We start from the raw sequence: 27,183 nt of genomic DNA, 5'->3' as shown, positions 1-27,183 counted from the left end.
GGAATGCTGTGAAGCACTGCAGCATATTACGTATAAATAAATTGAGCACAGTATTAAAGAGAACAAGCTTTCCTCGAACAGTACTGCTTGATTAAAGTAAACCACTGTTTTGTTTTGCTTTCTGAATTCTGCTCTGGGTCCAGACTGCACAAGCCTGTGGCTCACTAACTTGCTGGAATTCTGCGAAGAACCTGCTGCCAAGAACGACAGAGGGGCGAAGGCAGAGGAAATTATAGGCTTTGGATGCAGAGAGAGAATTTGACAAAGTTCCATGGCTAAGATGTGCAGCCACAAAATAAAAAAGCTGGCAAAAAGTCAAAAGACTCAGAGCAGCCATAAATGGAATTTTTTGCAAACTGAGTGAAGAAACACAATCCAGGTTGATAGGTTCAAAATACCACAAGCTACCTTTTTTTTCAAACATCAACAAGACTGCAATCTTACGTAGTTTCTCTCTGCGTCACAGAGACACCTATATCTCTGCACACTTCCTTTCTTCCCAAATTGAGTCAAATATCAGAGCAACACAGAAACAAGTGGTTCTAGCAATGCCACAATCAAGTGTGCTCAAAAGTGTGTGAAGGGAAAACATCTCCCCAAAGGTTCAGGGATAAGTATTCAAAGCAGCGGAGTAAGTACCTTTGTTGATGAGGAAAGGTGTGGAATTTCTTTCTTTACAATAAAAGGTAAGAACTATTTCCAAGTTCACAGTTTTATATAACACAGCAAATAAACCTTGACTAAAAGTAATATATGCAAGATTAATATTGATCTAATGTTAAGAAAACAGACAACAAGATTTATTTCTAGATATGCCTTCAAAAGTAAAGCTGAGAACCATATAGTATATTCTGCATTTTTAGCTCACTGGAGAGAAGCAAGCAAGACTCAGAGAGACAGGAACACGCAACGCAGAGGGCGATGAAAATAGGACTGCCCATAGCTCTGGGATATTTAGCCAGTATGAGAACCCTAACCATTTAACTTCACACCAGCCTGTGGGAGTTTTGTGGATGTGCACTTACAACATGGGACCTGGAACCTTTGGCCAAAAGAAGGTGATGTCAAAGCACTCACATAAGACAATCAGTTTAGACAGATTAGGGACTTCAGTGAGAAAATCTCAAAATACTTCACTGAACTGTTCTGTTTTGGGGAGCAATTTGGATCAAACAGGAAATTGATAGCAGCAAGCGGTGCTCTAGAACAGCAGTCTGGTCAGAAAAAGTGTAGTCTTAATTATTATGAAGGTAACTTTTACAAGACTAACAGAACAATTTCTTCACTCTGAAGTTATGCCAGATTAGGGGTGGAGTACCCCAATCCATTTCAGAGGTATGTTGAGTCTGGAGAAAAATTATATTGTCAAGTTAAATCTTTTACTGGTAATCAGTAGATACAGGAAACAAAACATGAATTCTTGAATGAGTCAGCTATCGCAAGCTGAACTGTACTTGCTGAAGTTGCTACCCACAGCTATCTACCCTGCCTATCTCCACCCTGCCTACCCATCAGCTTCCAAGATCTTGAGATTGCAGAGCTGTATTTCAAGGCAAACAATCACCAGTGTCAGTTTGCCTTAAAACCCTGCAGCTGGGGCTGCCAGATCCAGCCTCGGGGGACGGAGCAAGCAGCTGAGAGCAAGAGAACTCCTTCCTCAGAGGTGTCAGTTCAAGCAGGTCTCCTGGAAACGTGCCCTGGGCTGTCAACAGCAGCAAAGAGTGACTGATTTTTCTTTAGAATTAATAGCTTAAACACTTCAGTAGTTATTAAGTACATGGGAGGTTAGGAAGAGGATCTTTCAGAACAAGTGATCTGAATATTTCTTTAGCAAAACATCTGACTTTAAAACTGATTTAATTTTTTTGTAATTGAAAATGTAAGATCTAATAGAACTATTAATGGACTTCAAAATTATCAGAAAAATTCAGTTTATGCAGAAAAGTATATTAAATTTCTTAGCATTTACCAGCCAGCCTCCATGACTTTGCTAGATGGAGGTAAACACAACATTTGCTTGGTTCTACACAAAATGGTGCAAAGCATTTCCCTAACAGGGGAAAAAGGTTCAATGGCATTTTCAAGCTTCAGAAGTATCCTGAAGAAGGTTTGAGTTTATGAAACAAAAATTAAAAAGTAAAAGGAAAGTTATATTATAGACATCTTTGCAGACTGCAGTGTGTGGGTAAACCAGAGGAAAAATGATGACATTCTTTGTAAGGCTACTGCTGACAAATGTTTTTGTGAAGCAAGATAGATACTGAAACAATCCCAGAACTACACAGAATTGAATTTAAAAGAGTTCCAAAATCCTGATCTTTAATAGGAGTTACTCCTTCAACAGCACTCAGTATTTGACTACAGCACTGACCTTTGTTGGAAAAGGAAATTTTGATGGTTCAGTTTTACATGGTGTATGAATAGCAGTCAGTGGAGGAGGCCAAGAATGGGTCATCTCCTACAACCAGAACAAAAAAGGAAAGCTATTAACAAAATTAAAGCAAAGATTTCAAGTTACAGTCTTATTCAAATGGTAACCCTGTCTCTCAGTTTTCAGTTCACTGTCCACACTTCGCTAAGCTTTATATTCAAATCTTAATTTCCCAAATGTGTAACAAAGATTTTGCACTGAAACCTAAATCTTAAATTGTTACCCATGAGAACAGATAGTTAAGACATAGTAACAAGCAGAAAGGCATAAATCAATAGAATTGGTTGGCCTGAACATAAACTGAAGTAGAAGTCAGAGTCTGATCATTTCAGCCTGTGAAGAGCACATGTAGGATACAGGGGTAGAAAGAAGAATCCTAGGAAAGGGAAGCCTATGAAGTTCAAGGAAAAAAGGGGAAAATCAAATGCCTGAAGCTGGAAAGAAAGTGCTTTGCATTCTCTCAGAGCATCTCCAAGGATGATGGAGTACTGAAGGTCAGAGCAAATGGTAAGCCATGGAAATGCTCAAGGGGAATCTGAGGATTCTTTTGTCTTAGTAGACATATGACCAGGGGATCACATCAGGTAAAAAGACTTGAGAAAATAACCTAGGTAGAAGAGAAGGGAAAGTTCTGCTGTGGGATAGCAAAAAAATTACTATAATCTAAAAAGATATCAGAATGTGAGGACTGTATTTTGGTGGAAGAAAAGGGTAATTCTGGTTAGGTTAACAGGGAGGGGGCCTAGAACAGCAATGCAGTGAGGATATCCAGGAGATGATGTGCACACCCAGCAACGCCCAGTGCCCAGCTCTGCTTCCAGTTTTCCCTGGTCTACCTGTGCTGGAGGAGTAATTGAAGAGCCCTCCTGTAATAACTTGCAGCCAAGTCAATTTAGAAGACACTAAGCAACTGCAGAGTACTTTCCACCTCCTTAGTAATGTTTGTATTTTCAACAGGTTATGAACAAAAGCACAGAGAACTTACTTTTAGAATTTCATCCACGCAGCTCACATCACCAGATGCTGATGCCTACAAATCAAAACTCAAGATTAACGTCTCCTACAGCAAATTTTCCTTAAAAGATCCCGGGGGCTAGAAACAGTTAAAAATAAACTTCAGTCCTTATCATGATTCACATGGACTCGATATAGATACAAACAGACCTTGCTAATTCTTTTAATCAACATTAATTTTAATATCAGATAGATCCATATTTTTATGGTATGAGTCACATCCAGTTATGAAAAGCAAATACATGAGATCTATAAAACTGCAACAATAATCTCTTACTTTTCACTTGACAGTTAAAGTGATCATAGGCAGTCAGTGATATTAAAAACTTCTAGAGAGAAAGGAAAGAGAATCATAGCTTTCAATCATTTCCTGGAAGAAGCCACTGGATAATATCTGAATTCAAATGCATGACTGTGAATGCACAGTAATGACAAACTGCATTATGAAATAAAACATACATTAAGCATGAATCCAGAAACAGCAATAATTATGGAACTATTAATCTTCTCCATTCCTGACCGCTACAAGCAGAAAGGAAGCAAAGCTACTATACGATTCACTGCATCAGCATGTCAAGTCTTCACAAATGAGAAAATAATTTATTTTCGAATTCCCTTACCTGTGCCCTGGATCTTATTTTGCTATTCATTGAAATCCCAGGAACAAATGCTTTTCTCTAGCTACGACAATTCAAGCAATTAAATAGGAAATGTAATGACATTTTATTATTAAGAAAGGCACTCTCCTTGTAAGGGAGCTGTAGTCAGAGTCTGTGCCTTAACCATTCAAGATTTACCAAACTACTAAAAAGCTGTTAACCCAATAGTATTTTGTATCCAGCATACCTGATAAAAGTTCTGAACCCTGTTCAATTTGGTGTGCTTTAGGGTTAGCTTATTTTCCCCAGGTGAAGGTATAATAATCACATCCAGTAATTGCTACACACTTCAAAAGAAAGTGTGATATATGCAGATGGTATCACTCGTCTAAGACAACATGGCCCCCAGTAATGACAATGTATGTATAGCTTGTCAAAATATTTGTGAATATCCTACTACTTCACTAACTTCTGACTACAGAAATACTCTATGAAAATTAGTCTCTCTGGGTTAAGTTAGCCTATCTGAATGTCTCAGCCTTTATTTAAAGAAGATCACAGTATCCACATGGAAGAAGCAGAAGATAAAAAATAACTACTTTTGTACATTCCCCATCTGAAATACAGGTCTTCACTGCGTAAGTTTAAGATGCTTTGTGTAACAAAAAAACACAGTGTTTACTAAAAACTAAATTTCGGTTATGTAGATTGGGATTTTAAACAAGCTGGAAAATCCCAGCCCAAAGGGACTTATATTTAAGGAGCCAGGAAACAGACAGCAACTTACATCTAGTGGTTGAGAAGGTATTTTCAGCTTGGTTAGATGTGCTTTGCTGCTAGGCTTCAACTCATTCACGCTGCTGCCATGAGTCTGACTACTGTAGTGTTCAGAAGATAACTTTGGTTCCATGGATTCCTGTCCATCCATTGGCCTTACGTACGCAGTGGGTTTCTGTAACATTGAACTGGACTTGGACATTAGTGAAGGTGGAAAAGACTGATTAGAGTGTTGTCCACTTGAAAACGAGGGTACACGGGAGGGAGAGTCCCAGTTGGCATCAGGATCCCGGGGAGATTTTGAACGTTGATGTTCTTTGCTGTGGTGATCATTTCCATGAGATCTCGAATGGCTGGAGCTCAATGAAGAAACAGCAGATGGTTTTCCAGGACTGGAAGAACGGGGTTTGGAGTGTTCGGACCCATGTTGGCTTTTTTTGCGGCTGCTGCTGCTACTGTATGAGTCACGGTCATGCCTCTGGCCACTACTGCTAGTGTTATTGCCACTGCCACGCTGACTACTATGTCCGCTCTGTAAACCTGAGGACCGTTTCTGAGATTGCGAGGAAGTGCTAGGTGCTGGTCCTACAGGAGTCCATTTGCTGCTCTGATGTGAGCTGGTATTATGTCTCTGATCACCAAAGAAACTTTGGTTTGATTTTTCATCTGGTGTTGATGGTACGGTTGGTTTGGGAATTCCAACAAGCTTTTGTAGCGATCTATCTCCTATAAGATCCTTCATTTCATCATAATTACCAAGCATGCTCTGAATACGACTAGACAATTTGTCTTCTTTGCTGGTCTGTGAAAATAATTTGAAAAATAAGGCTTTAAAAATCACAACTTCACTTTCAGCTAATTGACTTGACAACTACTGCAGTTCTGAATTTCAGGGCTAAGATCGTGGCTAACATCCATGTCTTTTTTGCCACTGTTTCCAATTCCCAATTTTAGTTCTTAAAGCAGTAATTTAACCCCTAAAGCATAAGGAAAAGATGTATTTCAGCAGCAGGAACAGCTGAAACAGCACTAATCAGTGCTTCAAATAATGCATTGGTGAGTTGGATGCAAGTTTAAAAATTGTAGATGCCTACTGTCACCTTAAAGACTCTCACCTTTAAAGACTATTTCTCTAATACAGAATGTAATAGTCCTAAAAAGTTTTAATTAACAGTAAAATAAAATCAGCTTAACCTTCCCACTGCATGTAATTTTTAATTGGTATTTATGCCAGCATAATTCTTTTTGCCAACAAGATTATATATAAGAAAAGGTTTGTTCTTACATAACCAGTTTGTTTTCCAATCAGGTATACTGTACCATTACTCATGCATCCCAAGCAGCTTTAGTTAACTTCATACATGTGAGATTTGGTTATCAAGCCCAGTAGAGGGATGGGAGGACAGGAATAAAAAAAAAAAAACCCACCATCTCTCAACTTTCCTCCTGCAGGAGGACTGTTTTCAGTCACAATGTTTTACTTCTTGCAAACCAGCTGAAATTGTGATAAGGGAATGGGTTTGCTTTCAAAGCGAGCTTTGAGCTACATAATGAAAACCTTAAATTGTACTTTCTTAGCTCTCCCAAAATTAGGCTATTTTTTCCAGTTCTGTTCAGCAAATCTACATGGAAACCTAGCACAGGTTTAAAGCTGTACGAGACTAAAACAAACTAAAAAATCAGATACAAATAATTGGCATACTAGTTAAAACTGATAATTCTATCATATCAAGCATTTCAGCATTTAAAATTAACCTCCTATTTAAACATTCTCTTTCTGAACTTACCCAGGTCTGGATTACACTGATTGAAGGTTAGAAAGTTTAGCAACAGGCTAAAGCACCCAAAAAAGGCAATTTGGTATGTGCCAGCAGCTAAGCACCATGCAGCCGCTCGCTCACTCCCCCTGCCCCCGCAGTGGGATAGGGGGAGCATTAAAAAAACCCCCAAACAAACAAAAAGGTAAAATTCATGGGTTGAGATAAAGACAGTTTAATAGGACAGAAAAGGAAGAAAATAGTAATAATTATAAGAATAATAAAATGACAATACTAATAATAAAAGAATTAGAATATATAAAACAAGTGACGCACAATGCAATTGCTCACCACTCGCCGACCGATGTGCAGTTAGTCCCCAAGCAGCGATCTGCCCCTCCTGGCCAACTTCCCCCAGTTTACACACTGGGCATGACGTGGCATGGTATGGAATACCCCTTTTGGCCAGTTTGGGTCAGCTGTCCTGGATGTATCCCCTCCCAATTTCTTGTGCCCCCTCCCAGTTTCTTGTGCCCCTCCAGCCTTCTTGCTGGCTGGGCATGAGAAGCTGAAGAGTCCTTGACTTAGTATAAGCACTGCTTAGCAACAACTGAAAACATCAGTGTGTTATCAGCGTTATTCTCATACTGAATCCAAAACACAACACTATTCCAGCTACTAGGAAGAAAATTAACTCTATCCCAGCCAAAACCAGGACAGCATGACACAATGGACAGTTTAGTTGTTTCAAGTCACTGTAGCAAAAGCAGAAGAAAGCCAAAAAACTTCATGATTTTATTACCCCTTTTCTCACTCCCTGCAAAGCAGCCCCTCCCTTAATATATAAAGGATTATATATCCCCTTATAGTAATAAGCATTATTATAAATCTGCCAGTAGAGCTGGTTAGTAACTGTCCATCCTTATTTTCAAGCCCTGCTCAAATACTTGGTTAGCATAAGAGCTGTGGATTTAAAAAGAATGCAGATAAAAAGAAATTTAAAATATGAATTTGCATATGACTTCTGCTATAAAAACTGCATTTGTAAGAACTGCATAAACTCACAACTTTGTACGGTTCAGCAAAGAGAGGAGAATTAGGTGGAAAGGCTTCTTCACCCTGTTGAATTTCTTGATTTCGCCTTTCCCTTTCTTTCATACGCAGCACATTCCGGTCTTCACGGTTCATGTTGCTATGAACAAAAAAAAAATTTCTGATCACAGAAGGAAATGAGGAGGGATGCAAGTGCACACAGCTCCTGTACCTGTTTTGCCAAAAGAATGATCTCAGTTACGAAGCCCCTACTGACCACAGCTCCTCAAAACTGAAAAGATGTTTGCCCAATTTAAGACACCTCACACTTTGAAGAGCTGTAACCCACAGTCTACAGCTACCTTCTGTTTCTAACAGGGAAAGTTTCTGCAGTAATAAAAAAAAATGAAAAAATCCACAAAGTCCTCAGGCAAGTAACTATGTCAAACCATTTCACCTGCTTGAATCATTTAGCTATTTCAACCCACGCTGTACATCTCCCATTCATTTCCAAAATACTTTTTCTCCTCCACATCCCCCAAATGTTCTGCAATTTTACTCCCTTATCCCCCCCACTCATTCAGTGCCTGACTTCTACTGGTTTTGGGTTTATTTTTGCTGCTGACATACCTTTATTGGCACCCATTCTCCCACATATTCTAACCTCAAGCTTTGATGTTGTTTCCAGGTCTCCCTTCCTCCCTGACTCCCAAAAGACATTTCTACTCAAAGCAGTAATTTCAGTGAAGTTCTGGCAATATTGCACCTTTTGCTTTAAAACATACAGTGTTCTCCTACTGCAAAAATGCAGATTAAAAAACTGCCAATCCCCCATCTTACAAATTTTAATTTGCAGTTTGGTCTTGCTGCTTAGTTAACAGAAATAGGTCAAATTGTTGCAACATGAAAAAAAAAGTTGGAAAAAATTCCCTTCAAGCTTGATAAAGCACTGCGACTTAAAGGAGTAAACAAAATAAGATGATAGATAAGGTGGAACTAACTCTTTTAACATGTGCTACCCTTCATATCAAGAGATCTATAAATGTGCCTTACTGATGTGCAAAAAGTATGGTAGGTGCTTCCAGGAAATAAATAGATGTTCTTCCACATAATTTGCAGTCTAAAATGAAAATGTCATCTGCTTAGAAGATCATTATTTCATGTTTTTAAGACAGCTGCCTGATTATTTAAAAAAAAAAAAATTATTTGCTACAGCATTACTTTGAAAGCTATGCAAAACCAGCTATTCCATTCTAAACAAGATGACTTCAACCTATCAGTTTTTAAAATGTTAGTCTTTTCACCTTAATAACATTTTAGCCTCATTTGGCTTCATTTTGTCTACTACTCTGAATATAGTGAAATCTAAGAGGATGCCAAAACCAGAATAAACCTACACTGTAAGTTTAAATCTTTGATGCTTTTTAAGGCGACAGGTTTGTTGCATTTCCCTGCATTGTAAACAAGGTAAAAGTATTAGCATAATGCAACTCGATGCCAATATCAAGCCTATGAATACCATAACTTTTAAATTATATGTGAAAAATCATTCTTTTCTCCAGTTATCCTATAATCAGCTGACCTCATGTAACTGCAAGTGAACATCAAGGCTGGCTGCTGAGAGAGGGACCTGTACACTGGAACGTGGCAAGCAAACTACCTGGATCATTTCGGTATTAATGGCAAACTTTTAAAACAAGTTTGAGGCTTAAAAACCTTATTCTTCAGAATGCAGCCCCATTTCTTATACATGTAGGATTCAAGCAGAGACAAATATCAGATTTAATTACAGATACTGATCAGTTAAAGCCAACTGGAACAGTTCGAATCTAAGCCATTTTACTGTTAAAGGCAAAACGTGAGGCAAGGAATAGGAGTACTCTATCTTTGAGCAGTTCATTCACATCAATACACCAAGATTGTGAATTATATACAGCTACACATTTAGAAGATTATAATCTTAACTAAGAATTTTACAGCTACATTTAACAAATACAGAATTAAATATTAACAAAGACCTTTACTAGTTTTTACAGAGACAAGCATCACCTTTCAAAACTGTATCAACATTTACTATAACTCTTGGGACTAAGGAAAAAAACCCAACATTTGTACCAACACTATCACATGAAAGGAACATTATAGCAAAGATCCACTTGAGATCAGAGTTCGAGCAAAACTACAGCTGATCTGGCTATACCTGCCAGGTCAATGTAAAATTACTCATCAGAAATATACCAGCTAATTACACTTTTTACCACTCCTCCCCAGTCTTTTGTAGTATAGTAAAGGATAAACATCGTCATGGGTAGTCATTTTGACTGTATGGGGATTTGGTTTAGTTTTTTTTTTTTTAATTCTTTTAAATTTTGTATTAAAGTCAATAGTTCAAATGTGATTCAAGTTAGACTTGTTTGTATCTGATCTTCTAAATCTCTGTATAGAGATATTTTAAGTGCCTACAACGTGTACTAAGCTATTAAAATCACACTAGCACTAAATGTGTAAATAAACGAAGTTAGCGGGGCTTCCTTAACTCTGTACTTCACACAATTTCCCAGTCAAATTCGTATCTTCCACAGCCATGAAACGTAACAGAAGATAAATTTGCCTCTGTTCAGGAAATGTAAGCAGTAGAGGTCCTTTGAAAAGCAGAAGACTAAGGCTTGCCTACTAAATCAACACTGCTAGTAATTAAATTCAGCATAGAGAAAACTGCAAAACTAAGTTTTCAGACCACTCCTAATTATAACAAACCTTTGAAATCCACTATCTAAAATTTACTACTGTGGTTGAAGTTATGTACTATTTGCTGGTCCTCAGTTTTTTTGCCCAAGTCGGAGTGGACATCGGCCCCATCTCAGGCTGGCACGACAAGCCCCGTTGTCTCCCAGTTTTGATGCCGACTGGTAGGAAGGAGCTCTGCCACACCACCACCACTCCCACCACTGCTGCAGACACATCAGAGCTGCACGGAGGCAGAACCACTGCTCCCTCTCCCACGTCCACACCTGCATCCCAGATTTAAACCTTTTCCCACAAGATAAAAGAGCCCGGAGCGGCTTGGTGCAGCTGAGCTCCTGCCACCCCTACCCCACCCTCTGGGCAAGAGGACAGCATCGCTGCTCCTCCCTCCCTGCACACCAGGCCTGGAAGAGCAAGACGAAGAACTTTTTGATTTGTAGCCGCTGCTGTCAAATGGATCCTGCTATAATTTCCCTTTTCTTCTTCCCGGGAGGCCTGAGCAAAAGTGAGAACAGCTAGGAGGAACAGAGCCAGGCTAAGAGAGACAAAACTAATGCCCCCCACTAACGCAAGGACCAAAGTCACCTTAATTTCCACATCTGGAGAAAGAAAGTTCAAAAATTAAAAGAAATTTGAAAATGGGCCTAAAGCACAGCATAGTATTTCCATTTTTAGGAAGTCTAATTCTATATGGTTTGAGTCATTATTTGTGCACAGTTAGCCACGCTGTACTCTGCACAGTCTGTTTAGTATGTGATTTCACTACACAACTGACTCTCTTCAAATCTCACACCTCTTCTCCAGCTCAATATGAAGAAAGGAGGAAGGAAATTCAGCAGGAAGTTCACAGGAACTTCTGATACAAAATTAACTTGTGTGTAGTCTTTAACCACTGTTAACCGCTGATCTAGATGTAAGGAGCACATGAACTAGTCGAGTGTCATTCAAATCATCCGTACCAGAAACACAATTTTCATTTCTCATTCCAACATCTTACTAAATCCTGTCTGGTATTTCTGTGCATCCTTAATCGAAAAAGGGCATGGCTTTGGCTAGGGTTCACTCAAGCAATCACCATCATGGACTTTATAACTCGCGTTATGAAATTGCAGCGTTGCCACTGCCCTGCCCACTGGCTGCAGCCTTCTCCTGCTTCCCACTTCCCGCTCCCTCAGCTCAGGGGCAGGGGGACAGATCCCAGGGATGGGACTTTTGTACCACACTTTCAGTTTACAAAAAAAAAAAACCAACAAAAAAACCCACAATCCAACACACCCACATTGCCAAAGCTTTACTGGCAACGCTGTTAAAGGAAAGAGGACCTTGGCCAATCCCTGGGTACAGGCATAGGACTAACAGCCTACTTCTCACCCCTCGTGAACCGCAACAGGCATCCAAGAGCCTGTCCTTGTCCAAGTTCACCAGCACCCTCACCAGCAGCAGCATCGCTCCGTCTTCCCAGGCACCGCAAGGCAAAACCATCAAAGGTGAAGTTCTGCCTGAGGAACCCTCTACATGCAACCCGCCAAAAAGTGATCCAAACCCACTGCTTTTCAGGCAGGCATTAGTGGATCTTCAAAGCATGTTTACAACACCTTGACTTCCTTCAGGACATCCTCATTTAACTCAAGGGCTTTTTTCTATCTCAATTGGTTTCATAAGCAAGAGAAATCAAACAGTTCATTTATCCAGTGCCGGTTAATTGGCTGTGATGAAACACAAATTTTGTTTGACAACATTTGGCCATGAACGATAAACAGCCTTCAGACAGAACACACAGTATCTAGCACTTCATGCAGGGCACACCCAGCTGCGTGAAGCACAGACAACTCAAATGAATTTTTTTTTATTTAAAAAAAAAAGGAGGAAAAAAAAGCTGGCAATCCTGCTTGTAATAAGGAATGATATGTTTTCAGAAGGCATTTAAAAATACCAGAAACTGCCTTAACACTGCATCCAACTCCCTCCCAAAGACACCCGTTACCTATTTCAAGTATTTTTCTTACTTGTACCATGAATAGCAAGAAGTATCTAAGGAGTCAGCATGGCATGCTTCTCCCAACTCATGCGTCAAGTATGGCATAGCTACTAGTCCTGTCACTAAAATCAAGTACACAATCCCAAACACTACTCTGTCAGCTTTTAATACAAATGCATTGACATAAGAACTGTTAAAAGAGGAAGAAATTAAAAAATAACTGCCCTGCAACAACAAAATTAACACAAACCCACCAACACACAGAACAGGAACATGCTCTGGTGTCACCAAGAACTATTTAATACTTACTTACTATACTTACTACATAAAAGTGAATGTGTAATCTTAACTTCTAGCTTTCTATGTTACGGTAAAGAAAAAAAACACACAGAAAAAAATAAATCATTTCCTACTAAAATGATACAGCTTTGCACAACAAAGTACAAAGAGTATTTTAGAGGATAATCACAATGTTGCAAATATGGAAGTACTACAATCAAAGTCATCTTCATAGAGTTTTATAACACTGGAATTGGGAACAAAACTAAGAAAAAGAGTTTACAGAGAATTCAAATAATATTCATGTGTCAAGAAACAGGAAAAAACAACTTTTCAAAAGGACAAATATTCTGTTTTATTTCTCTCCCTCGCACCTTTTGACATAAAGGCTGCAGTCTTCCATCAGCTCTGGTTAATACCGCAGTGGTATTCTGTGCCAAGGGAGGGGTATTTAGCCTGGGGTGGGTCCAACTGCAAATGGTATCTACTCCACCAAAGAAAAGGTTGGTTATACCAGCAGTATTCTTAAATTATAACTCAGTTTAAATCAACTTGCTGTTAGGCACACTCACACAGTAAGACTGCATACGTGAGCATAAGAAAGCTTGAGCCATAATCTCATTTAGATATTTTGATGAGAATGAACTTTCACATAGCTCCGTCTCCAGAAGAGAGCTATCCCTCTTTCCAAGGTTTCATTAGAAGGTCTGAGCTATTGGTAATACAATGCAAATACAACTGCATTGGTAATACGATACAAACCAGTGATTCCATTAATATAAACACAAATGTCTCCTTTCTATAATATTAACACAAATGTTTCTACCCCACACCCTTCATGTCAGGGATTCCTTCTGCACATTTAACAGGGAGATCATAAAGTACTGTAAGAGCTGGATGTGAACACCTTTGTACATATTGTGAGGGTGGGAGACCTTTTAAAAAAAAAAAAAAAAAAGAAAAAAATTTGGACTAGGTCAGGTTAATGTTTCATGAGAACTACCAGGGAGGGCAGAGCTAGCAGTTTGCTGTAGGCACTTCTTCTTGCTCATCTCCAAAACACCGCAGAAATCCCCAAGAAAGCACGATGTGCCTGGACTTGCTGCTGCTTCTCAGACAAATAAGCACAAATCCTTCACCACCGTTAGTCGAGAAAAATTTCACAGTAATTTTTGTAAGAGCATGTTGTTAATTCCAGTGTCTCAGTTAAATGACATTGCAAGTAATTACATCCTGCTCTTTAGTTTTATGTGCCAGATTCCCCCTTCATCCCTCAAAACTGTATTGAGTTACCCAAGTATTAGCCAGCCAGCATCTTCTACTTGAGAAGCCACCACACTGCAATGATGGATGAAAGAATTATAGTGATCATTTGTAACTCAACACTAACTACTGGAAAAGGACTTGGGGATCCTTCAGAACTAAAGAGGGTCTGTAAGTATAACGTTTCATTAAACAAGTTCAGATGAGAAATGGGTATATTATATACATGAGATTCAGCACACAGAAGCAAGGACTGCATCTGGACTAATGTAAAAGTTAACACCCAGCAACTGGATTTTAGGAAATTCCTAACTTTAGCAGTTGCAATACAGCTCATTTAAAAGCCAGGTTTAAGTCCACTTCTAAAATATACTCCTAAAATAGCTTAAAATTTTTACATCCAGGAAGAATTTGCAAGACTGGTTTGATGTAATTTACTCAAGGGATCTTAAAAGATCCAAACCTACCCGTTCTTTAAAAAGTCGTATTTTTGTGCAAAAGTATTACACAGTAATGAAAATGTCTGGTTCCTCCCTTCCCCTGATTAACCTTACACAGAAACAAAGTTCCCAGCTCTTTTTCTTCACAGAGAGCAGAGCTGCTCACGGGACATCACCTTCAGTCCCTCCTTTTTGTCCTGTCTCTTCAGAAACAGCAGAGAAATAGGGAAGCCTAGGAAGTGACAGCACAACTCCCTGCTCTCTCCTCCTCTCTCGGGGGACGCACACAGCAGAGGAAGGTTCATCATTCCTCCATCGACTGTCCCTCCACCTGCCACAAAGGAACCGCACCGGCAGATGGCACAGACCCCACGGAGCAACGGCCCAACAGTGGTGTTACTGACTCTCAAAGAATATCTCTAAGATTGAATGCTGTGATACAGCAAAGCCATCACCTACTGAAATGGTCGTTTTCTGCACCTACCACAACGCCAAGTCAGGACTCCGAGTCAGGTAAGACAGAGGAGCCTCAACGTACTCTTGTTATCAATAACCGAGCCTGAGCCAGAAGTAAAGCTCATTTCTGCTGCTAAGCGAAGCAGAATTTCAGCTTTGCCTTCTCTGACGGATGCGCTCGACCCCCTTTAACCAAACCAGCAGTATTTTGGTACCAGCTCCACAGGAGGTAAAGGCCTGAGCCGTAGCCGGGCCAAGAACTCCTCTAGCAAACCCACCAAGGAGCAGAGCGGCACAGGGAAGGTGGTGGGTACGAGGGGCCTGGTGCGTACCTCTCCCACTGGAAGCAATTTGTCTACGAGCCAACCGCTTTATCCCGTAAATGTGATGGCCTGCTTGGAGCTCTCCTGGCTAGGCAGTGCGGCTGCATGGTGGCGATCTCCAGCAACGAGATCTTTTACCAACAACAGATGGTTGGATGAGCCCGATTTGAGTTCTCCCTGGACGGCAACTGGACTGCACGCCATGAAACTCTCCCCTTGAGCAGGGATGCCTCTCGACGTTAAGAGATATTAGTCGTTTAGCTCAAGTAAGTAAGTTTTAAATGGAACGAATCACTTAAAGTTGTAATATTCTGTGATTTAGGATGCTGTTTGCTTAGCTTTACTGACTCGCTGCGAGTAGCTCGATTTGCCGAAGCCTTAGGCCGCAAGCTGTAAACTTTCACTTAGATTTACTGAACGTGTACCCGCTTAGTCAAAACAGGGGCCTCCAGCGCCAGCGTAAATCGGGAGATAAGGAGGCTTCAAGGCCACCATCGTCAACAGCAGCTGCAACTCGACAAGATAACGAACGGCCTGTCTGGAGACGGTGCGGGAGTCCAATAAGGAGTCGGAGGATCCCAGGCCGGGATCACTATTGGACCAAAGGGCGCGTGGAAGGCTCGTGAAGAGCGCGTGAGGGGCGGGTGATTAGTCTGTAGAGGTTTAATTGCCCAGGGATTTCTTTGTTCGGGTTGGTCCCTCCTCGGAGACATCCAACTAGAGCCGACTCTGCTGCTGTACCGCTCTATTAAATTATTTATTTTTATGAGATTCGATGCCTGAAAGTCTGTTTCGGGAAACCCGAGGGCTCGAACTTCGGAGCGAACTAACACCAGATGCCTGGATGGAAGGTAAGTGATCAATCAGCATGCTAAACTTCGTAATCCTAAGCGATATAAAGGATTGATTGCGCACATATAATTTTTTAGACATAAACCGCTGATCAAATTCTTTGAAACACTCATCTGCGACACCTTCCCAAGTTTTTTGCATTTCTATTTGCTTCATCTTGCAATACCAAAACTACTTTCAGTGATATGGGCTTTCTTAACCAAGGCAATGACATTCTTTTTAACATCATCTGAAGCTCAAGTCCTGACATCCCACAGTTCAGAAAATAAGAAAACCAAAAGTACTACAGAGCAGACTGAACTCAGCAGAGCTTTGCCATCCACCGGGAACACAATTTTGTTTCTCATGCAAATCTCAACTCGACAAACTTCAGCCCAATTCAATCTCGCACTCAATGACATTCTCCTCATCCTTTAAATTCTCCATCGCTGGTAGATTCTATAATTTGCACAGTGCAAAGATGGAGCATCATGAACACAAAATTTTTTACATGCAATCTTTTCATGTCCACACAGGCTAACCAAAACATATTCTAATACTGTTTCCCAACAATATTCTGCAGTTTAATTGGGCAGAAACTTAATAACCAAATTCCTGTGCCTACATGTTCTTCTGTTTCAACTTTGAAGCCAAGACAATTGGTGTTTAAATTTTATTAAGCAATAGTTATTCAGACATCCAACATTAATCTGGCTATTATAGTTCTGACTTCCTCACATTAATTTACTTTCATAAAAGATATCATTACATTTGAGTGTTATGAACTCTACGGCAGTAGAATTAAGAAAGGATTCACATCACAGAAATTCTCTGATAAATATGCTCTGTATAAGATTTGAAACAGTAGACAACTGTTTAATGAGGTGCCATCTAAACTAAGAGTGAAAAGGCATAAGGGAAAAATCACATTCATTTCAAGGTTCACATACTTCTCCCATCTTAACAGAACTACAGAAAAAGCAAGGAGAGAAAAAGTTTATGACATACACTACCCAGGTTTAACTGCCATTTCCTCCAGCCTTATTGAAAGATCATCTGCTTGCACTGTCTCACAAGACATTTATCTTGGAATTCCTATTGTAACCAAGGTTCACACATTCTACTGCATAACATACTAAAATGAACATCAAGGTCTGAGATAATAAATTCTGGCACTGTATAAACCACTTAGGTCTTCTGTAACTGCTCACAGTAGTAAGGCCTCTTCCACATGACAGTGCTGTATAAATACTGATAGCATCTCTGCCTCTTCCCCTTGCTCTTTCAAGCACAGCTTATTTGCTAAACACACCTTTTATTCAATGCATCTTCACAACACAAGCAGCAGTAATAGAATATTTTGGAGCTATTAATACATTATGCACCCAGGTCTACTTGGTACTTAAAGCAAAAGGTAATTTTTAAAATTTGAGAGCACAGTACGGGTGTGGTTCCTAGTCCCTGGTCCAGGGCAGACGCCCAAAGCAGTTCCCACCCCGTGTCGTGCTCCTGCCCGCACCACTCTCCTCGTTGTGCTGACACAGCCATTTATTGGAGCTGGTTAAGCTGAATTAGGGAAATCTGTGCAGGTTCAAAATAGGTATTTTGGGAGCAGGGTTATTTTTGAACACAGTTAAGTTCAAACGCTCCATGGTCCCCAAAAGAGTCATATCAGCATTAGAGAGCAGGAATAAGCAACCTGTTTAAAACAAAACAACAACAACAAAATCTAACAAACCCCCCCCCCCCCCAAATCCACCAAAGTCTCATTAAATTACTGCCTATGTTTTTTGCATCACAGCGTCATAGGTGGACTTTGTCTGCAACAGCTGATGAGCAGCGTGGTTATGACTGATGAAACAAGACCAAGAGGATGCTGGAGAGCAGGTGAGCAGAGTAGCCGGTGTTAAGAAACTTCACCATTTTATAATTTAACTCTCTTCAGAAACATGGGAAAACTCTCGAGGTATGCTACAGAACGACTGAGTAGCATAACAAAGCGAATGTTTCCACACTGTTACCAGAACAACCTAAGGGGGTGGAGGGGAAGCATCAAAAAGCCAACCGAGTTCATGCATGTCAGCATGGAAGTATCTTTTCAAAAGTGACAGCTTGAACTCACATAGAACCAACAGTCCCCATTAGCAGTTACGGTATTTCCAGGATTGCTTTGCATTTTGAGAACTGGAAGGGTTCATAGACTTCTTAAAATCCACAATTTTGCACACCAGAAAAGAGAGAATAAGAACTTTAACTCCAATTCCCAGTTTTCAACCCTAACTTGTATGCAAAATGTTCATCAAATTCATTACCATTTGCCACCTGTCTAAAAACTGCTATCAATACATGAATGACATTACAGCTCTGAGACCTGGGATACTTTCTGATAACTTAAAACCTCCTTTTTCAATTTAAGTACACTAAGATGATGAGAGTGCATATTAGTTAAACTTTGGAAAACCCACTAGAGAAGAGGAGTATTTAAGATTTGCAGACAAAGCAAAAAAAAATTTCAAGCGAGAGGAAGGGACCAGAACTATCTACAGAGGTAAGCTGAAATTCAGCAGGAAAGCCACAGCTTTGATGTGCAGTGCTTCCAAACAAACACTAGTTAAAAAAGTTGGGAAGTTTTAACCTTTCATCCTACTTATTAAATGCCACCTGTATTTTATAATCCCCATAAGCAGACTGAGAAAAACATTAAAATTTCAGCAGCCACTGAGTACCAAGACATTTAGTATAGTATCAACTGCTTCAGGAAACAGTTGATAAACATTAATTTAGCTATACGAACCCTTTTAATAAAGTGACGTTACCTTTTTTCCCCTAATGACGTTAAGTTGGGGGTTTTTTTCCCCTCAAAGTTCTTACAGCTTTTTCTCACTTTTCTGGATGTGGCCTTAAAACAAAAGTCATGCTGTTCACAGGTCTATCAGATTTAAGCATCAAAAAGAGACATCCCGGAGAGAACTTGCGCTGCTCCCTGTTCCCAGGGTCCCTGTGTCCCAGGCAGGACAGCCGGGAATCAAACGGTGCCTTCGCGGTCGTCCCCGCAGAGCACCAGCACCACTCGCGTGCAACCCGCTCCCATCCGAGGGCTGCGCAGTTGCACCAGAGATATGATAATTATGAATAATACTCATTACGAAGTATCTTCCGCGGAAGATACGTAAACAGTTTTTGGTCAACCCAGACCAAAAACTTAACTTCTGCATTTGATAAACTAGTAAAGGCGTTGTGCAAGCTGGTTTTGAACTGCTGTTCCTAACGTATTTTTAACTGTAAACTAAAAGACTTGACAGACATGAAAGTGCAAAACATAGAATCATTACATATATAATTTAAAGTCAGCAAGACTCGGTGAACCTTGCCACTAGAGAAGGGAGTTAAGCTTTCTGTCATATGAATTTAAAGAAAAACACCAGCAACCTTGCAAAAGTCTTGTCAAAATTCAGTTGAATTTCAAAACACTTAATGCAATAGACCAGTTCAGTTTATACAGACACTTCCAGGGCATCAGTTTGTTACAAAGCTTAAATCTGATAATGTCTCTGTTAACAGATAAAACTGCTTTCAAGTGCTACAGGAATTACATGGCAAGAAATGCTTCTCAATGCTAAAGCTTCCAGGGATGTAGTGGACAAACTAGCTTCAATTAAGCAGTTTTGTTGCCTTTCTTAGGCACCTGGCACGGATGGCAACTCCTTGTTTTTGGTTGAACTAACTGAATTCTACTAAGGACAAGCTAAGATTAATTTTTTTAAGGTATGATTCACTATTTACTTACACATAATAATTAAAAAAATACTAAGTTGTATAATGGATTAAAATAAATTCTATAAATACAAAGTACACTCCCGCTAGCAAGAAATCACCCCATTATACCAGCCAATGAGATCCAAATTTTGTATTCCTCTTCAATAGAAACAAAGATTAAACCACACCCATTTTTTACCATCTTTAGTTTTTGAGCCTGTCAGTAAATCATGACTGAACGTACTTTAACATTCCTCTGACTAAATACATGCTGGCGTGTGCCGTGAAGAGCAAGCAGGAGTGCCACGCTGGTGCTCCCCTCTCCCTGCCCATGCCCCCACCCCCACGCACACTGCACTGCTCCTCTGCATCAGCAGAGCGAACGGCAATTGGACTTACCCCCCAAAAACCCCCAAACAAACAAACAAAAAATCAACACAAGCTCTTCGGGCCAATTAGGTGCATGAAGAGGGCACTGTGAAAACATCTTTAAATGTCAATTCAGCATGGATCATGCTTCATGTGGCCATAAAAAAAATGTAATTTTTTTCTTAAAAAAGAGAAAACTGGAGAAAAAAACCAGAGGCAAAAAAAAGTCGGTTTTTAGGAGTTTATTAGTGATTAACAAATTTAAGCTGAAGACTACTTGTTAAAACTCTCTCCTAGTAAAACATATTTCTGGTAATTATTGGCTAAGAATGTGTCACAGTACAAACATTTTTTTTCCTCGTTAAATATAATTGGTGCAGGTATTTCAGCAGAAGTAATCATTGCTCCAGGAAAAAAACCTTTTCACCCTTTATCTTTTAAAGGCTATCTACACCATAGTTTTCACCGTGTCAGATCGGTTTAACATGATGCTAATTTATTCTATCAGCATCACGAGGACAAAATTAAATAGTTCCCAAACTTCACCAGTCAATTTAAAACAATATATCAAGCAGGTACAGTGGCCATACTGCCTTCCACCTACAGCCAGCGTGAATTGCAGTAGCTACATACCAGCACAGGTCACTGACGTACAAACCACACTCAAACTGGAAGGTTTAATGGTAAATCCCAAACAAACAAACAGAAAAGCCTACCACCAGCAGCCCCCTACCCACCCAAATATACAAAAACCTACTTCAAACACACAAAATTATCAGTAAGCTCTTTTCCATACAGGACCACCCAGCACATCAAAAAAAGTCATGATATAGGAGAAATAACAGTCCATTTTACCTCACCTTGGCCCATCGTTACACTTCACGGCACTTGCAGTTAAAAGAACAAAATAGTATTAAGAAATTATTGTAAAATCAAGCACTTTTCAATCACAGCAATTTCCATTATGTTACTAGTCTTATTTAAGCAAAAATACAGTACAACTCACTAAATTAAATTTACAATGTGTTCCTCCATTAAGTCCTTTAACCCGTTTCTCTATATTCAGTTTTTCTGAAATCTTCATCTTAATGGCTCAATTTTTCAGATTTGGACTTTCACCAAGCAATTTTTAAATTATCTTTAAATAAGGAAATGCTTATGCTAATAGTAATGAAACGTTAGAAAATGAAATTGGCAGATTTCTGATTTTTTTTTTCCAGAAATACTGGTTACTCCTCTGCCCACAAAATACGTAACATCACACAAAAACTAAATTCCCATTTTGATGTGGCTTTTTTGGTTTGCTTTTACCCTCCCCTATAGGAAAATACTCCATTAGTTGCTCTGCAGCCAAACTATACAAAGAGAATTGTGGACTCTTATCTCCTCATCCTACTCACTTTAATGATTTGTGCACATCAAAGCCTGATTAAAACCATTTAAGCACTTCCATCACTGAAATCTCTTTAACGTCTTTTGGAAATTAAATTAAATGCAGAAACAAAAAAAAAATACATGCGAATGCACAAAGGTGTACAATTATCATCAGCTAAATTGAGCTTTTATAGTAACGTTAGCATAGATGGTGACATACACTTTTAGTATTTTGAAGCATAATTTATATAACAATATTGCAGACAACCAATATAAATATTAAATATTCATTTAAAAACAGACACTTGCAACAGGACCACACTAAGGAAAGTGCGTTTACGTTTCTGACTGCTCTACACAGCCCTAAAGCGCAAGAGGGGAAAACGCACTGAATGTAACTGCCTGCTAGGGTAAATAAAGCTATCACAGCTTGTTTCCAGATTTTCTGATGCTGGAGGACCAGTTACACTAACATTGCCTTATATGGCTTCAGGGTGGTTGCACATTTATCTATGAGTGCGTGTCTATCTATGGGTAGATGCCTACTACCTCAGTATCTACACGCTATACGCAGCCAGAAGAGCAACAAAGCACCTGCTCTGTTCTCCTCATATTTATTTGGTTTCTGTATTTGAAACACACTTCCATTTCTCCCATCGCTGCCTGATCGCAGATCACCATTCAACTCTTGAAGTAAAGATTCACATGTACCTGGTACACTTCAGTGAGAAAGTAGGAAAGAGAGACTGTGCAGTGGTGTGAAATTTCAGCAGGAAGCAAAACTGTTGAGGAAAGTATCTAATATGGAGTAATTTACCCTGACGAAATCTTAGGATCTGAGCTAAGGACAAGTTTAAACAATTTTTCCTGTCTGAAGAGTCCTTTTTAACTGGTCACTGGTTAGAAACATTATTTTCCCAATGTTTGGTTCTAAAAATTAAACATACTAATATTCTTTCCTTAAAATTGGAAAATATATGTAAATAAAATGATGTCTGATGCAACTATAGTGAGACACCAAGCGCTCAGCTCTGTTTCCAGGAGATTACAAAGTTACAGCATATCAAAACCTAGGTGCCTTCTCATTTTAAAACTGTATACAGTAAAAGTTACAGAATTTTAAAAGCACTAAGTTTAGGGATCCACTTTGGTTCAACACATTCTCAGACCCTTTTCCCAAGCCCAGCAGTCACCCCTGAGAGCTTCAGGAGGGGCACACACATTTCCAGGGTTTGCTTCTCCCCCTCCACAAATAAGCCACTAAACTTAAAAACTAAGGGAAGTTTCAAGTCCAGTCCAAAAGACAAGGATCTTAACGCTAATCTTAGAAACTGCAGATAATGGGGGAAGAAACATCAATCCTTTGCAGGAAAATAATCACAGTGCTAACATTGAAGAGAACCACACCATTATTCTGGCCTGTTGTCTACTACATCTAGTCTTCACACCCCCAATGTAGCAATGGGAATATATAACAAGAAACTGCCGTGAGGCTGCAGAGGAGTACATCTATCCACAGGGAGAGATTTGGAATGATAAAACAGTCTCTCCTGAAAAATGTGATCACTACAGGATTACAGTATTACTAAAAGTACACTCTATATTTGTTTAATTATAAAACATGGAAAGCAACACACTCAAGTAAATTATCAATAAATGTTATGACATGAATAAAAACTAAGATGAACGTAAAAAAAGAGAGATCAATAAAAGGGGGCTATGAGCTGTCCAGTGACGTATTCTTGGGACTGGGTACCATAGCTCAATAGAAAGAAGTGCAGGAAAACTTCTCTTAATGAGCTGTTAACAGAAGAAAATTAGTTCAAGACTTCAGGGAAAGAACTTCTCTTATTCAATGTTTGTACAGTACCGAGCACAAGGAGATTTTTTTTTTTCTTTTTTTCCTGTTGGTACTTGGTGCTACTGCCAGTTAATAAACCGGGTTTTAATTCATCAGTGAGAATTAACGAATCAAGAAAGAACAAGAGACAGAGACATGACAACTTGAAGAACTACAAGCTAATGCACTTGGGGAGAAAATAAGTTCACTACGTTACGGAGAAGACAGATTTGACACACAAAGTTGGAGAAAAAAACTTGGAAGGTAGTAAGAATTACAGAGCCTGGGGAGATGGCAGACACCAAATTAGACACGAGCGCATGAGGCAAACAATATCACAGCTACAGGGAAAATGGAATTTTGGACGGCACGTACGAAGCTGGCACAGAACCAGACAAGGAAGCAAGCCGTGCTACGCTGCAGCTATGTGCTGTGCTAGGCACCTTTACAAAAGTCATAGGCAACATCAGATTTTCATTTCAGAGGGTACCAATACAATTATTCGAAATGGGAAATCTCAATTCAACAGGAATATGTACATCTAGTTCAAGTATCCAAAAGGAGAATAAAACCAGATTCCCACAGGAGAAAAATATACAGCAAGAGAACAGTACTACTTCAAAAATTCAGGCTGACTAAACTTACGAGAAAAGCTTTATGACAGGAAGGAGCATGAGCCTGTGCAGTTTTATTTCCTAAGCAGTGACAGAACCCCTATCATTTCACAAGCTGGAAAGCATCTTGTTAGTCATTAGTAACTGCAGAGAAGGAAAAATCCTGCAAGAGAAAAATAATTGCCAGGCAAGTTTTACAGTTCTATGAACCCGATTTCTTATTTTCTTATTTTAAAACTGCTAGCAATATATTTTACATACATCTAAGTCTCCTCTATCCAAATGTAATCTGTTAAAGTTTCCTGACTCATTTCCAGACAGTCCCTCTTCATCCTATGGCCCCTCCATCTCCCCACAATTTGAGGCGTTCTTTTCTCACTGCTTAGTGAAGATGACATCACCGTCCCTTCTTTCTTGATACAAACTCCAAGACAGACATTAAAATTGAATGACAAGGAAGGCAGGTGAACTCGAGTTCAGTTATTTCTTAGCCTCTGTTGAAGGTAACTGTGAGACTATAGTAATGAGAGAAAGGAAATATGCCTGTAGAACAAACCACATGTGAGTAACAATCTGAAATTATGCAGCCGAGAACAATTACTGCGGCAGAAAAGAAACCTCAGAGTCACTAAAATCTCAAGACTATTCTTACATCCTCTGACAGGTAGACCCCAAATACGACACTGTGCGACTAACTTTCCTCCCAGCTCTATGTACGCATTGCTGCTGGTAGAGGCGGCCTCTTGAAGGATGCTCATACTCTTTCCATATGCGCAGCAAAGGCAAAATCTGCCTATAGGACCGGTGCTCATTTCATATCTCAACTCTCAAGATTCAGCCTCAGACACAGCTATCAGTGGTTAATATTTCTACCCTCAACATCGTAGATTTCTGTTGATCTAGAGCGAAGAGTAAGAGTAGTAACAATTAAAAAAACTCAGAAAGCAAGAGGATGAGCAGGAAGGAAAGGAAGAGAGGCATCAGAAGCAAATATGAGCTGTTATGGCAACTCTCACAAGCACTGAAAATACAGGTGGGGGGACAGCAGTTTCACCACTTGGTCAGAGTGCTTCAAAACATGCTGTGAACTGCTCTGTCAGTCAGTAACGCACAAGTCCTGTATGTCTTTAGTCACATCCGACATCCAGGAGCAACCACAGTGGAAAAAAGTGCAGCAGAACATCCTTGCCAGCAGCTGTGAGCTAGAAAAGAAAGAAGGAACTAATGTGTATGTGCCAACTTATTATCTACTAACTGTAAAGTCAGGGCAGGTTTCTGCTGCAACTATTTACCTACAAAACCTGAACAACGCAAAGTATATGGCATTTACAGATAAAAATATGTGGCATCTTCTTGTTAAATAGTTGGGTCATAATCACGCAAAGCATTTGTATATTCCGGCTTATTAAAAAGACAACCTAGAAATCCAAGTAATATTTCACTGAAGTTTCATCATGCTTTATCATGTTCAGATCATTATAACTGGGAAGAATGCAAAACACACAAATATGAACTACTTTTTTTTTTTTTTGGTTGCTGTGTGCCTTCTTGCACAAAACCTAGCCTCTTGCACAGGGGCTCAGTCTCGTTCTCTCAGTGTTTGAGACATAGGAGAAAAGTCATAAAATGAGAAGTGCAGAGATGTTTAAAGAAAATATTAAGGACCAGAAATCGTTTTTGAGACTAGAGTTGAAGTTTACTGTTTTCTTTCATGATTGTTAAAACTGTTCAACAGGGGAGAGCTTGCTCTGGCTCAAAGCTGCAAATACATCGTGCAGCAGTTAGGAAGTCATAAAAATCAATATTCATACATTAATAAAGCCAAGATATTAATAACAACAAAGGGTAAAATTTTTTTTCTTGTTATTGACCAACAAGAACTGCACGATTACCATTACGAGCCATCGTCAAACTCCAGTATAACACCTATATACAGTACCTATGTGACTAAGGCTGTCTATGTCACACCTTGCTGAGGCAGACGACACAACAGTAGCGCTGTGAGTTTAATAATGTTTCTCTCATTACAGGAGATAACGAAATGACAAATCGTGCCTACAACCACTCCTCCAAAGCGCTTGACTAGACCCTATTTCGCAATAACGCCCCTGGGCTGCAAAGCGCTCCATTCCAGTGACTTCAGAGGAGTATTCAGAAGTTTTAAAGAAATGTAAGGAACGAGAAATACACCCATGAGGAGAAGTTCAGTAACTAGAAGGGAGCTGGCAAGAAGGTGACAAATAAAAGCACAGACTTGGGCAGAACAAGTTAATTTCAAACACTACTGATGCTGAGTAAGTGCCTTGTTCAGCTCACACAGAGGCAAGTGGGAGGTCTGACTGACATCAGTGGAAACATGTGAACATTTAAAACCGTCAAGAGTCTTCGTAAGTAAATGTTCAAACAAGACCGTAATAAGCCGAGGAAACGGGCTTGTGAAATAGAGGGGCCCACACCTGCAAAGCACAGCTCTCTCTTCATTTAGAACATCATCTTTTTGGGCTGTATTTGAGATACGGGCGTAAGCACTCTCAGTTTTCCCCCAAACCAAAGTTAACCACTTTCCCATTTCAAGAAGTGAATGAAAGACACAGCAACTGAAAGCATTAATATCTGTATTACAGGTCTCGACGCTCTCTTGCTTCGTTTTGTTCATCGGGAAAAAAAAAGAAAAAAAAAAAGAAAGAAAAAAAGCACTTCTCAGCCCAAGCTCAAGAAACGTTAAGCGATCGCCCTTCTGATTACGAAGTACAACGCAACCCTCATCAGGGATGATGCTTTTACGTAACAACCACCTAGTCGCTCACGAGGAGGATGCGACTGCGTGTCAGTAACCCCGAGACTCTCCCTTCTCCCGACCTTCCGCAGCACCTACCCGAAGCCATTTCCTACGACCACCGCAGCACCCAGCAGCACCCAGCCCTGCCAGCTCCATCCCCGGAGCGGCTCAGGGCCTCAAACGCACAGAGCAAAGGGGAAGGAACAAAGCCCTGACGTCAATTACTGGAAAAGGATTAAACCCATCAGCTAAGAGAGGGGAACGCATCGGCCCCATTAGCACCGGGAACCGTCCCGGACGCCTCTTCCCCACGGGGGTCACCCCGGTTTTGCTCTCCGGGGTGAGGGACGCGGCGGGGGAGCGGTGCCCGGCCCAGACACCCACCGCCGCTCCCGCCGGGTGGGTAACTCCTCTCGGTGTGTCACTCGCCCGTGTCCGTGTGCGGGGAAACACGGCGGTCTCGCGGTTTTGAAACGGGGAGAGATGCGCCGTGGAACGGGGCCATCCCAACCGTCCGGGACCACAG

General features: G+C 40.1%; 1 protein-coding gene and 1 long non-coding RNA gene across 8 annotated transcripts in view; one reads left to right on the top strand and one right to left on the bottom strand.

The window, feature by feature from the left end:
- The window catches only part of AFF4 (AF4/FMR2 family, member 4), a 54,835-nt gene extending 30,030 nt beyond the window's left edge, over window positions 1–24,805 (bottom strand). For 3 of the 7 annotated variants that reach the window (XM_010578809.1, XM_010578813.1, XM_010578814.1), the window contains exons 1-5: window positions 24,596–24,616; window positions 7,644–7,770; window positions 4,832–5,623; window positions 3,417–3,461; window positions 2,372–2,458 (exon numbers count right to left, since the gene is read on the bottom strand). In XM_010578809.1, the coding sequence (XP_010577111.1) occupies window positions 2,372–2,458; window positions 3,417–3,461; window positions 4,832–5,623; window positions 7,644–7,766 (1,047 nt within the window). In that variant the 5' untranslated portion in view covers window positions 7,767–7,770; window positions 24,596–24,616. Of the gene's footprint in view, window positions 1–2,371; window positions 2,459–3,416; window positions 3,462–4,831; window positions 5,624–7,643; window positions 7,771–11,677; window positions 11,941–24,595 lie in introns of those variants that run through there. The other 4 variants (XR_775106.1, XM_010578811.1, XM_010578812.1 and 1 more) reach the window with 4 other exon arrangements.
- Window positions 15,581–26,577, top strand: LOC104838835. The gene is made up of 3 exons (XR_775107.1): window positions 15,581–15,945; window positions 17,727–17,812; window positions 25,909–26,577. It is a non-coding gene; the product is annotated as an uncharacterized LOC104838835 (long non-coding RNA).
- Window positions 26,578–27,183: the final 606 nt, after the last annotated feature.

Source organism: Haliaeetus leucocephalus, unplaced genomic scaffold (assembly GCF_000737465.1).
Source record: "Haliaeetus leucocephalus isolate CR32 unplaced genomic scaffold, Haliaeetus_leucocephalus-4.0 Scaffold656, whole genome shotgun sequence".
In the NCBI taxonomy this organism is placed as follows: domain Eukaryota; kingdom Metazoa; phylum Chordata; class Aves; order Accipitriformes; family Accipitridae; genus Haliaeetus; species Haliaeetus leucocephalus.
This window is presented reverse-complemented; position numbering and strand designations above follow the sequence as displayed.